Source organism: Aquarana catesbeiana, linkage group LG03 (genome assembly GCF_042186555.1).
Source record: "Aquarana catesbeiana isolate 2022-GZ linkage group LG03, ASM4218655v1, whole genome shotgun sequence".
NCBI lineage: Eukaryota > Metazoa > Chordata > Amphibia > Anura > Ranidae > Aquarana > Aquarana catesbeiana.
Window position 1 is genome coordinate 371,626,206 of NC_133326.1, and position 13,833 is coordinate 371,640,038.

Below are 13,833 nucleotides of genomic sequence, written 5' to 3' on the forward strand. Positions count from 1 at the left end.
TCTTGCGGCAAATCCGCCGCAGAGACCACTTTTATCTTGTAGCCGACCGCTGGCCGAAAACGGGGATAGCTGCTGCCTTAACAACGATATCCGCCGCCAAACTTAGGACATATATGTACATGCGGCAGTCGGCAAGTGGTTAAAAGCGCACAGCTAGCGGCTGAAAAGTGCTGCTTAAACAGCGGTAAAGCGAATGGGGCCTTGGCCCCACTATGAAAGGGGGCTTATGGGTTCAGTACTGCTTTAAATAGAAATTTATGGGAAGCTGAACCTAAAAGCAAAGATACAGTATGTTTTCCCATCTTTTCATAGAAAACCAGTTACAAATTTAAGCAAGTCAAATGGAGCATATGATGGAAATTACACAGTTAAGCATCATGAAAACAGTATGCTTAGACAATTAGCAGATCCAGAGATACTGTATTAGCAGCTGAAGTTATATGCAAATCCGAGTCCTATTCTCTAAACACTGAATATGACCCTGCACCCTTCTAAGGGTGCCTATTGGTGAGTGGGCCCAACCACTGTATTAGGGACCAACATGGAAGCTTAAGGAGAAGGAGAGATAGAGCCAAGACAATGGCGGTTATTTACGAAAGGCAAATCCACTTTGCACTACAAGTGCAAAGTGCACTTAAAATTGCACTGCAATTGCACTTGGAAGTGCAGTCGCTGTAGATCCAAGGGGGACATGCAAGGAAAATAAAAAGCAGCATTTTAGCTTGCACATGATTGGATGATAAAATCAGCAGAGCTTCCCCTCATTTCAGATCTAACAGATCTTCCCCTTAGATTTACAGTGACTGCACTTCCAAGGCCACTTTCAGTGCAATTTCAAGTGCACTTTGCACTTGTAGTTTGCACTTGTAGTGCAAAGTGGATTTGCATAGGTGTGCGCAGCCTAGTGTATTAGGGTGTGCACCCCAAAGCACAAACACACATGCGTGTGTATATATACTGTGTATATATATATATATATATATATATATATATATATATATATATATATATATAACAGTAGGGTAATGGACAGTGCTGGTAAAGCAGTGGACGATGTTTTTTTATTATTACTTTTTATTGATTTTTACAATTTAGGAGCTCCATTGAGGGGCTTTGGTTAAATATCAGGGGTCTAAATAGATCCCTATTGTCTCACTTTGGAGACAGAGAAAGGGACTGAGGACAGAGATTCCCCAGTCCCTTTCTCTGCAGCCAAGCAGCAGGGGGAATCTGCTCAGCACAGGGTGATTGGGGTGTGCCCAGGCACACCTGGCATACCCTGTGCGCACGCCTATGTGGATTTGCCTTTCATAAATAACTCCCAATGTTTTAGAGGAAAAGCAAAGATTGTTTTGTCAAAGTTCAGCTGCTTTTATCTACAATTTTTGACATTTGATTTTCAATGAAGACAATTTCTGCTTGTACATTTTTTTTATCACATCCTCAATTGGGATTGCTTGAATGTTTGGCAGGTTTCCTTTAAAGATTTTAACATTCCATTTAAAAATCATTCCAACTTTTTTTTTTTTTTTCTCCAGGGTTTCTTTGTTTGTCTGCCTCAATCGAACGATTTGCATGTCAGTGCTATGTCTATGGCAAATATCTGGCTAATTCAGAAGTTTAGATCAAGCTCAAATTATCCATACAGAAAAAAAACATGCCAAGACATATTGAATTCCTCACTCCATTCTTAAAACAATCTGTCAATCATATCCATTAAATGAGAGCATTTACTATTTCTAACGTGATGATAAATGTTCGCGAAATTGGAAAAATGTGCTCTTTTCGAAGTCTTTTGACACACAAAAATGGCATCATTTATGCAATGTATTAGCTGTCGGCAGTGAAAATCCACCTAGGAATAAGAACGCGCTTTCACTAGCAAGAGTCATTTGTTATCTTGACAAACTCCTGCCAGAGAACTCCCTAACAATGACTACTGTATAAGCTAGGATGCCAAAGTATGACAAGTTTACGAGAAGAAAATTACTCTTTAATGAATAGGACACTTCCGCCTGTAATATAACAGCGCTGAGTGGAAAATATAGCATAATGTAAGAATAGGGCATGTGTGCTCATTGTATTCTCTAACATGGTGTCTTTGCAGTATTTTAGCTTGCTACCATATGAAACATTGTCACCATGGAGACACAAAAAAAAAGCTATTAGCTATTTCTCGACTTCTGACGATTTTGGCCCAGCTCATAGAATACCACATTCATGTAAGATACCCAAGGATTTTATGGGTCAAAATGTTACCTATGACAGCTAAATGTTAGCTTTTCTAAATCTTACCCAGATGTATCAAAAAAGAACCCAGAAACGGGAGCCAAAAAGGAAAAAACAGGCTTGCTCAACCAAGGAACCTTCTTACAGAGACAGATAATACATAATACAAAAAAATATATGTTTGTAAATATCTTAATACAATACCCGATAATGAAAAAAAAATAAATAAAAAGCTAAATTAGGTAACTCATACACCGATCAGCCATAACTTGACCACTGACAGTTTAACCACCTCCTGAAGGTTTACCCCCCTTCATGACCAGGCAACTTTTTGCGACACGGCACTGTGTTAATTTAACTGAAAATTGCCCAGTCATGCAAAATGGATGCCCTTTCCCCCCCACAAATAGAGCTTTTTTGTGGTATTTGATCACTGCTATTTTTATATTTTTTTTGCACTATATAAAAAAAAAAAAATACCGACAATTTTGAAAAAAAAAAGAAAAATAATAATTTTTACTTTCTGCTATAAAACATATTCAATAAAAAAATTGAAAATTTTTATAAATAAATAAATTTAGGCCAATATGTATTCTGCTGCTACATGTTTTTGGTAAAAAAAAATTTCCAATAAGCATCTATAGATTGGTTTATGCAAACGTTATAGCAGCTGCAAACTATAGGATATATACTGTATTGTATAGAAATTTTTTACTAGTCATGGCGGCGATCAGCGACTTATAGCTTGACTGTGATATTGCGGCAGTTAGCCACTTAAGGACCGAGCCTCTTTCTGAGATTTGCTGTTTACAAGTTAAAAACAGTTTTTTTTTTCCTAGAAAATTACTTAGAAACCCCAAACATTATACATTTTTTTTCTAACACCCTAGAGAATAAAATAGCGGTCGTTGCAATACTTTCTGTTACACCGTATTTGCGCAGCTGTCTTACAAGCGCACTTTTTTTGGAAAAAATACACTTTTTTAAATTAAAAATTAAGACAACAATAAAGTTAGCCCATTTTTTTTTTTTATATTGTGAAAGATAATGTTACAGCGAGTAAATTGATACCCAACATGTCACGCTTCAAAATAGCGCCCGCTCGTGGAATGACGACAAACTTTTACCCTTACAAATCTCCATAGGCGACGTTTAAAAAATTCTATAGGTTGCATGTTTTAAGTTACAGAGGAAGTCTAGGGCTAGAATTATTGCTCTCACTCTACCGATCACGGCGATACCTCACATGTGGTTTGAACACCGTTTTCAAATGCGGGCTCTACTCACGTATGCGTTCGCTTCTGCACGCGAGCTCGTCGGGACGGGGCGCGTTTATATTTTTTTTCTTATTCATTTTACCTTTTATTTTTACACTTTTTTTTTTTTTTTTAAATTGTCACCTTTATTCCTATTACAAGGAATGTAAACATCCCTTGTAATAGAAAAAAGCATGACAGGATCTCTTAAATATGAAATCTGGGGTCAAAAAAACCTCAGATCCCATATCTAGACTAAAATGCAATAAAAAGAAAAAAAAAATTGTAATTTAAAAAGATTATTTAAAAAAAAAATAGCCTTTTAAGAGCTGTGGGCAGAAGTGACGTTTTGACGTCGCTTTCGCCCAGCAATTGTATGGAGATGGGTGGGGGCCATCTTCCCGTCACTCGTCTCCTTACCCAGCTACCAAAAGGACCCGATCACCTCCGCCACTGACGATGGCTCCGGTAAGCAACAGAGGGCACCAGATCGCGGCGGGAGGGAGGGCCCTCTCCCGCCACCGATAAAAGTGATCTCGCTGTGAATCCGCCGCAGAGACCATTTTTATCTTGTAGCGGACCTCCCGCTGAAGATGGGGATACTGGGGTTATGGCAGCTAGCTGCTGCCATAACAACGATATCCTCCTTCGAACAGCCGCCGCATAACGACAGCAGGCGGTCCATAAGTGGTTAATCGTACACTAACTGCCACTTTTGCCACTTTTTGGGAACCAGTGACACTAATACACTGCTCAACGCTAAAAATATGCACTGTCACTGTACTAATGACACTGGCTGGGAATGGGTTAAACATCTAGGGCAAACAAAGGGTTAAATGTGTGCCTAGCCAGTATTTTGATGTACACTGTGTGCTGTTTTTACTAGAGTAAGAAATGTAATCTAGACCTTGCTTTGCAGGAACACAGAATCCATCTCTTCCCCCTGGTCAGAACGGCGATTCTGTGTTCTTTACCGATGATCAGCGGGTGCCGGAGGACATTGAGTGCCCAGCGTCCGCAGATCGGCTTATGCTGTGAATATTCACAGCAGAAGCGGCACACCCCCTACAGGCGGAAATGCCAAATCGTGTATATATATATATATATATATATATATATAAACCGGCGCACATCTGCTGCCCTGGTAGCAATAAAACTGCTATAGGGTGGTCAGCAAGTGTAAGTGAATAACATTGATTATCTCATGAAATCTCAATGGCATCTGAAGGTTGGTGGAATATATTAAGCGGTAAGTAAACATGTTGTTACTGAAGTTGATGTTTTGAAAGCAGAAAAAAGGGCATCACAGTTTATTGTGTATGAGGCTTTATAGCTGCAGGCCCATCAGGGTGCCCATGCTGATCATTGTCCACAGCCATGCCAATGGGCATGTGAGCATCAGAACTGGACCATAAAACAATGAAAGAAGGTGGCCTGGTCTGATGAATCGCATTTTCATTTACATCATGTGTATGGCCGCTGTATAAAGCAATGTTGCCCACCTATTGCAGTACCAATGGTCAGTATGATGGCCTTTACCATTTAAAGTCAGAATGTTGAAGTCTTAATGGATTGATCGTATTTGGTAAAATGGAAAGCTGCAGGATACTAACAGAAGTGTCCTTTATTTTTCTCTTCTTTTTTACTATAAGGATGAGTACCACTGCTGACAGGTTTGATTGGTCACAAAAGAACCAAGAGCTGACAGGTAAGGCAATATAATATTTCACACCTCGAGGAAGGAACCCCTCCACTGTGGTAGCTTCACAAAAAATACATTTATGTATCAATCCCTAACATATATGTATATTTAGTTACCCAGCATGGGGTGATTCATGTAATGTCACAACCTATTGAGTTGACTACAGGCATACCCCACTTTTAAGTATGCAATGGGCTTTATTTACTAAAGCTGCAAAGTGCAAAATCAGGCTCACTTCTGCATAGAAACAATGAGTTTCCAGGTTTTATTACCAAAGTTTAATTGAACAAGCTGGGGTTAGAAGCTGATTGGTTTCTATGCAGAAGTGAGCCTGATTTTGCACTTTCCAGCTTTAGTAAATAAACCCCATTGCGTACTTTAACCTCTTCACGCCCTCGCTATAGCTGAAAGACGGCTGCAGCGCGGACACTAATTGCCGGGAGGCCGTCATCCTGTTTACTTCCGCGATGCACGCTTCCGCGGGTGCGCATCCGGGAAGTTCTGTGCTGGCCGTGTCCCTTGGACACAGTCAGTCACAGATCGCTGAAAACGGCCAATTATAGCGGCCGTTTTCAGCGCAATTGGCGGTGCCAATGATAGATGATCTCATATGTAAACATATGAGATCATCTCTCATCGCCGGGTCTCCCTCCTCACACAGAGACCGCGTGTGAGGAGGGAGAGCGAACCGCTGCAGCGGTAAGTGTAAAAAAACAAAAAAAACAAAAAAAAGTGTCCCCCGCTGCCATCTGTCCCCACTGTCATGTCCCTGTCACCTGTCCCCACTGTCATGTCCCTGCCATCTGTCCCCACTGCCATCTGTCCTCAGTGCCATCTGTCATCAGTGCCACCTGTCAGTGTCACGTGCCATCTGTCATCAGTGTCACATGTCATCAGTGCCACGTATCAGTGCCATCTGTCATCAGTGTCACATGTCATCAGTGCCACGTATCAGTGCATCTGTCATCAGTGTCACGTGTAATCAGTGCTACATATTAGTGCCATCTGTCATCAGTGCCACGTGTAATCAGTGCCACGTATTAGTGCCATCTCTCATCAGTGCCACGTGTCAGTGCCATCTGTCATCAGTGCCACGTGTCATCAGTGCCACGTATTAGTGCCATCTGTCATCAGTGCCACATATTAGTGCCATCTGTCATCAGTGCCACGTATTAGTGCCATCTGTCATCAGTGCCACATCAGTGTCATCAGTGCCACGTATCAGTGCCACATCAGTGTCATCAGTGCCACGTATCAGTGCCATCTGTCATCAGTGCCACATCAGTGTCACGTGTCATTGTCCTGGTGCTATAGGGCCTTCAAAAGTGTAATAGGTAGTCAACAAGTTAGATGTGTCATTTATGCTCCTAGAACACCTGATGGTGCTCCCTGCATGTTGGGCCTCTGTATGTGGCCAGGCTGTGAAAAAGTCCCACACATGTGGTATCGTAATATTCAGGAGGAGTAGCAGAATGTATTTTGGGGTGTTATTTGTGGTATATACATGCCATGTGAGAGAAATAACCTATTACAATGACAATTTTGTGGGGAAAAAAAAAATCTCCATTTTGCAAAGAATTGTGGGAAAAAATGACAACATCAAAAAGCTCACCATGCATCTTACTAAATACCTTGGAATGTCTACTTTAAAAAAAATGGGCCATTTGTGGGGTATTTGTACTTTCCTGGCTTGTCCGGGTCGCAAGAAATGAGGCCACCAGTACATCAGGTGTGATCAATTTTTTATGATTTGCACCATAGTTTGTAGACTCTCTAACTTTCACAAAGACCAAATAATATCCACTAATTTGGGTTATTTTTACCAAAGATATGTAGCAGTATAAATTGTGGCCAAAATTTATGAGAAAAATTAATAATTTGCAAAATTTTTTCACAGAAACGAAGAAAAATGCGTTTTTTTTCAAAATTTTTGGTCTTTTTTCATTTATAGCGCAAGAAATAAAAAACCGAGAGGTGATCAAATACCAACAAAAGAAAGCTCTATTTGTATGAAAAAAAGGACAAAAAATTCATTTGGGTACAGTATTACATGACTGAGTAATTGTCATGCAAAGTGTGAGAGCGCTGAAAGCTGGTCTGGGCAGGAGGGGGGTTTAAGTGCCCAGTTGTCAAGTGGTTAAAGTGGGGTATGCCTGTATATGGTTAACATAGTAAATCATAAACAGTGGGGATGAGCTCTGTATAGAAACCAATCAGCTTCCAGTCTTTATTTGCCAAAGCTTAAAGTGTTACTAAACCCAGGGATATGAAAATAGTTAATCTGCCCCCCACATTGCCCACAGCTTATAAATCTTCTTTTTACATTAAAATACTGCAACTATATACCTTTTTGGCTGATCTGTATACGCCAATTACATGATAAAATGCGCAGTTTCTCCAGTGCTGAGAGTTCAGGTAGAAGGAGATTTTCACTACAGCCTGTATACACGTCCACATGTGTGATGCCAATATCATGTGACCTGGTTATCTCTGAGAACAAGTAACTGTTCTCTCCAGCATAAAAGACACAACTGAGCATGTGCAGGTTGGCTATTGCCTGTGTGTTAGCTGGCCTTCCCTGGATAAAACAGCCTTTTTTCACAATGTAGAGGATTAACCCCTTAAGTTCCACAGTGAGTATAACAAGCATTCTATGCTGCATATACAGATTTTACTGTTGGGGGCTTAGTAACACTTTAAATGAGCAAGATGAATTTAGAAGCTGATTGGCTACCATTGCAGAGCAGCACCAGATTTTACTCTTTCTAGTTTTAATAAATCAACCCCAGTATATATTAAAAAAAAAAAAAAAAACACTGTATATTCCAGTTAAAGATTTTTACTTTACAAGACAGATGACTGATTCACTTTAGAAGTATAATCACCCCTTGTAATACAAGATAAAACCAAGTAAACTGTTGTTTGTGTGTTTTATGACACAAAAGGAATGCTAATATAAAGCTACCAAAGACTTTGCCTGGCACTAGACTGATTTTTTTTTTCCATCCCTGGTTGAAGCAACTTTTTTTTTGCAATTTGGCAGTCATTATCTCCATCTATGCTTAGCAAGTATGATCACACATAAAATCAGAGGCACAATAGCCACTTATAATACATTCAAAAACCAACACAAAACTAAGTAAAGTAAGCTTAGGTATTACAGGAAAAGTAGAGGTATGCATATTTCATGCAAAAACAGACTCAGTAGTAAGAGGATATTAAGAACTGCCTAAAATAAGGCAAATGCAAATTGTAGAGCTTTGGAATTACTTATCTGCTGCTCTTCCATTTCATGCAAAATAGGTAAAGTGTTTTTGAGTTACAAGCTTCTCAACTAAAACAATAATCTGATACTTAGGGGTTGCTTAACTAAAAGCAAATAGGCTGTTCAGTTTGCATTAAAATGTATACTTAGGAAGGGCATTTTCCCTTAGTTTAGTGACTGTGGCAAAAATTCTCTTTGCAGAGAATACCCAAATCATAGCAAGGAAAAAACAAAAAAAAAAACAAAACAAAACAAAAAAAAAACATATTTTTGCTTGCTCATGATTTCATGAGGGAAGCTAGTAGAGATGCACCTCATTCACTAAACTAAGGTAAAAACTCCCTTGCGATGTGAACAGCCAATTTACCTTTAGTAAATCAACCCATTGACTTCCAAATATACTTAAGTTCTATATTATATATGTGTCATTTATACATTTTGTATACTTGTCTTTGCTGCCAACTTTGTAATAATAAACATAAGAGTGCTTAGTGAAGAGGAACAAACCAAGAAGGGAAAAGGTCATATTGGGTGAACATAATCCTGGACCTGCAAATTGTGATTCTCTTGTGTATGCACATGCAGATAACTCTGGTCTGTAGAAAATTGGGCAATTGGGAATTCATAAATTGCATAATTCTTAAAGGAGAGGATGAATCAGCATGCACAGACATATTAAAAGATTCAGAGATTCAAAGTCTTGATCGGTGCATCTGATTTAAAAAATAATTTTGTTCATCTCTAGTGTTGTGCTTTAAATGTGGTCTTACTAAGATGTAGAATGGTGTTATTATGTAACTCCTGTATAAATATAACATAGACTCATGCTCACTTTGAAAAGTGAATTTTCACTTGCTTAGCAAATGATTTGGAGTGAAGTGAATATTAACTTTGCAAAAAATATTGAAAAATAAACAGAATTTTTGCTAGTATATGATACAGTGATTAAAGTCAGCATATCTTTATTCATTATATACAGTAAGTGAAAATCCACTTTGCAAATTCAACATGTGCTACTGTTTCAGGAAATCAACACCAATGAATATTTATGTCAGCCTATAAAAAAATCCATCTCATTTATAAAGTGTACTCATGCCATAGTACTGATGTCACATTAGTGGTGTCACCAGTAACATAACACATATGAAACTGGTAATAATAACATACTCAGGATGAGCTCTCACCTATAGTGGAGAAACGGCACTGATATCTGTCTCGTAGAGCTGGAGCTGAGAAAAAAATGATATAATGCAATCAGCTTTCTTTGTTCCAAATAAAATCAACAATGTATGAGGTCAGTTTAGACTTCCTTGACATGCAATTAGACCAAAATCTTAATATGTGCATCAAATATTTCTTATGTTGAGCAGGTGTACTTGTATAGAGAAATCCCAGCAACCCCCCCATTGGCCTCAGTGAATATCCTAAGGAGCAGGTGTACTTTTATATTTAATCCCAGCAACCACATCCTTGGCCTCAACATTACTGCATGTAATGTAATATTGTACATTTTTTTTAGTTAGATATTTTTCATTAAGGTTTTTTAAAGCATTTTCACAGCAGAGAAATGGAAAGGCCAAAGCAATGTGTGAAAATGGATCATATAAGGGATCATTCAAGGATGGAAGTGAACAACCTGTACAAAAGTTGTGAAGTCAACCTTTTGAAAAATGTAGAGTTTGCAAGGACATCCTCATCAAAACCCTGGAACAAACATCAGCACCCTATGCAGAAATGGTAAAGAAGAATAAACACAAGATACCAACTTATACATTCTCTTTTATGAAGTCTTCATTTACCATTCCTATCATCACTGCTCAAGTTAAGCATCAGCAGCGAGAGTGGGGAATCATGACAGAAGAGATGTTTTAACCACCATGAAGGAAGGGCCAGGTCTTAATGCGCTATAAATCTTTATTTTTAGGAATTTTAACAAGCAGCCACTACCGGTATACTGTAGAGTATATTGTGCATCTCTTCTCAGAAATGGGGAGAGCTAAGTAAGCCTGCTTTCTGACAATCCGTTTGTGTACAATAATACGAGCTTTGCAAACAGCATCTGAATTGTACTGAATTGTACACACTCGCTTTAAGATTCTTAGGGTGCCTCCACCTTCCATGTATATTTTCATTGATTTCAATATGGGATAAGACCACTGGTTCTTGCCCAGCACCTCCCAGTAATCAACCTGGTCCACCACATGCCGAACCCTGGCATCAGGGAGACAGCAAACCACTGAGTTTAGGCGATCCTGGCAACAAATTATTCTTTTAGTCCTTCTGATTATAGAATCCCCTAGTAACACCAACTATCTAGGCCTTCCTGCACTACCCTCACCTACCATATAGGCTGCCCTCCCGGCTGTTAGGGGTAGTGGTAACATCTAGGGCTTCTATCTCTGAGTTTACCACCCCCACATCTTCACCCAACTTGGCAAATTTGTTTGGGTGCTCAAACCCAGGGCTGGCCTTCCTTTTCTGTGAGCCCCTACCACTCCATCTAACAACAGTAAACCATCTTTACATAGGTAAATAGTTAGTAAGGTTGAATAAAGACACCAGTCCATCCTGAGTGAGTGTCTACAATTGTCCCTATCCCTGTACATTATGTCTCGTTAAGATGCTCATCTATTATATCATTATTTTACTTTAAGGTACCCATATAGTGCCGTCAATTTATACAGTGCTCCACACATACATCGCACACCCTCTGAGCCCACAATCCAAGGTCCCCAACTCACATTCATATACTAGGTCCAATTTTGGACAGAAGCCAATTAACCTACCAGCATGTCTTTGGAGTGTGGGAGGAAACCGGAGTACCCAGAGGAAACCCACGCAGGCACAGAGAAAACATGCAAACTCCAGGCAGGTAGTGTTGTGGTTGGGATTCGAACCAGCGACCCTTTTTACTGCTAGGCGAGAGTGCTACCCACTACACCACTTTATATCCCATAATCCTGACTTACCCCTCCACCTTTCACATCAACCATATTAACCACCTGCTCAGTGAGCAGAAGACTCCTTTCAAGATCGTCAGTTCTGCCCAATGTTGCAATTTGATTCTGCAGATCTCTAATGTGAGATTTCAAGAGGCACTTACATCTGTTGCAGTGGTATTCATCCTGGAGCTGTTGCCTACTGTATACATGCAGCACACTGTGCACTGCACAAAACCTTTACCGTTGCTAGTACTCATTATCCCAGTTACATTATTAATATGCATTAAGGTACAAAACCTTCTCCATGCAGCTCCCCCAGCACTGTGCTCCCTTTTTCCTCACTGGACAGAGAGGCAGCAGTGGGAGCCATTGGCTCCTGTTGCTGTCAATCATAGCCAGGGAGGAGAGAGTGAGAGGTGGGGCAAAGCAGCGATCTGTATATCAATGGACAAGCAGAGCGTGGATCGGGAGTGAGCCTGCATGAGTGTCCCTATAGCAAGCGGCTTGCTGATGGGGCACTTAGCAGGGGAAAGGAGCTAGGATCATGGGTGGGGCACCCTAGAAGAGGAAGATCGGGGCTGCTCTGTGCAAAACCATTGTGCAGAGTAGGCAAATATAACATGTTTGTTATTTAAAGAAAAATAATTATCCTTAAGAATCACTAACTAAAATTCTTGCAATTTATATAGTTCACATCAAGTGCTTTCATATTACCCAACAAAACCAGAGCTATGCTTTAAGAAACAGTCCAACAACTGAAATTTTGGAAAATCATATTGTAAGTGTATCTTTGCACCAACAAAGAAAAATATAGCACAAAATGGCTGGTTGAATGGGTCTTTCCTCTATAGCTGATGCGTTTTTTTTTCCTAAAGGGTTTGCACTTCAACAATCTGTAGTGTGTAACTGCTAGATTTCAGCACCTTCATATCTGTGTTCTATCTTCTACAAACTATCTTCTTTTTTCTTTCTTTTTTTACTTAGAGAAATGCTAATCAAGTACCCGAATATGCACTTATACTGCTCAATTAGAGGATGGCAATAATACATTACTTAAAACATGCATCCTATATTCTATGCTATGTTTGCAGATGTTTATTGGTTGGGTCTCTGGACTAGTGCTGTGGAGATCTTCCCTTTTAGCAATCACCATTTAAAGTGACTTTTTATGCATACACTGGTACTCAGAGGCCTCTGGAAACTATTTTGTTTTAGTAAAGAGGCCACTTCTTAGCAAGGGTGTGCTAGAAAATGTAGTGGTTGAGGTGAGTTTGTAAAAACCATGGCTGTTATAACCAGAACCTAGTGGGAAGCAGAGACTTTGAGATTTAGGAAGCATAGTACTAATGAAGTCATATCAAGCTGGAGGTCAGATTCAGGGAGCCCAGTGGGTCATAAGTAGCAATCAGCAGGGCCAGTGATATCAGTTGTAGAAAAGTAACAGGTTCTGGTTAAACTAAGACCAGACAGAAATCAGAAGTCTAACATCCTAGGTGACACAGGTAACAATATAATACCTTGGCAATGAGGGGATAACATCATTGGGATAACAATAAAACATAACAAAATAATATTACAAGAACATAATGTAAGAATATTACAAAAGCAAACCCTAACAACAACAATTGGAATGTTAAACTGGCAACTTGAGTATGGGCTCTGCTGTCCTTTTAAAGAAGCATTGGTCAATCAAGAGACATAAACTTAGATACATCTATACATGTGCACAGCTTACCCGAATTGATAACCAGGGCATATATGCTTGTGTTGAGGCTTAGAAAAAAGTTCTTTACTGTAGGTAGGCCAAGAAAAGACAACAGACCCCAAGACAGACAAGAGAAACATAAGCTCTGCTGAGCACTCATCTATAGAACCCACTGCAAGGAGGAGGCCTTCAGGCAAATCCATCATGGTTAGGTTGGAAACCACAAACACTCCTTTAGTGATGCGTGATTTACCCACATTTCACTCTTGCATAAGGTAAAGAAAACTGAAAACAATATATTAGCAAACGTGTTGGTAAATTTACTTATCTTGAATTTTACATTGCATTCTTTTGTATATATTATGTATTCAAAAAAAAAAAATGATACATAAAAAAGTTTTAAAATAAACCTAAATCTTGTAGGATACAATTACCTAGTCTATATACAATATACATAGGTCAAGTTCTTAGCCCTTACCTAATCACTGAATTCTTGCTGTGAGCACAGTTCTAGTTCTTGTTAAGTATTGTTCAAAGAAGAGAAATAGAATCACTTCCCCGGTGATTTTGCAATCTTATTTCAAGGCAAAGCAAGACAAATTGACTTGGTATGGGCAACCTGGAAATGTACTGGAACCAAGCTGTGAAAGCTTTTATTTCAACCAGAGTACTCTGATGACATTGCTTGGGCAGTTTCCAAGATTAATTGCCTAAGTTTGTTTGTGATTTTTATT

The 13,833-nt window shown here is 39.3% G+C and overlaps 1 protein-coding gene across 2 annotated transcripts in view; it reads right to left on the reverse strand.

Moving 5' to 3' along the window:
• Positions 1 to 13,833, reverse strand: part of KCTD16 (potassium channel tetramerization domain containing 16) — a 478,958-nt gene that overhangs the window by 312,049 nt on the left and 153,076 nt on the right. Inside the window, exon 3 of one of the 2 annotated variants that reach the window (XM_073620630.1) lies at positions 9,637 to 9,681. The exons of the other annotated variant lie outside the window; for it this stretch is intronic. Coding sequence (XP_073476731.1) covers positions 9,637 to 9,681 — 45 coding nt within the window. The remainder of the gene's footprint in view (positions 1 to 9,636; positions 9,682 to 13,833) is intronic. 2 annotated transcript variants of the gene reach the window in all.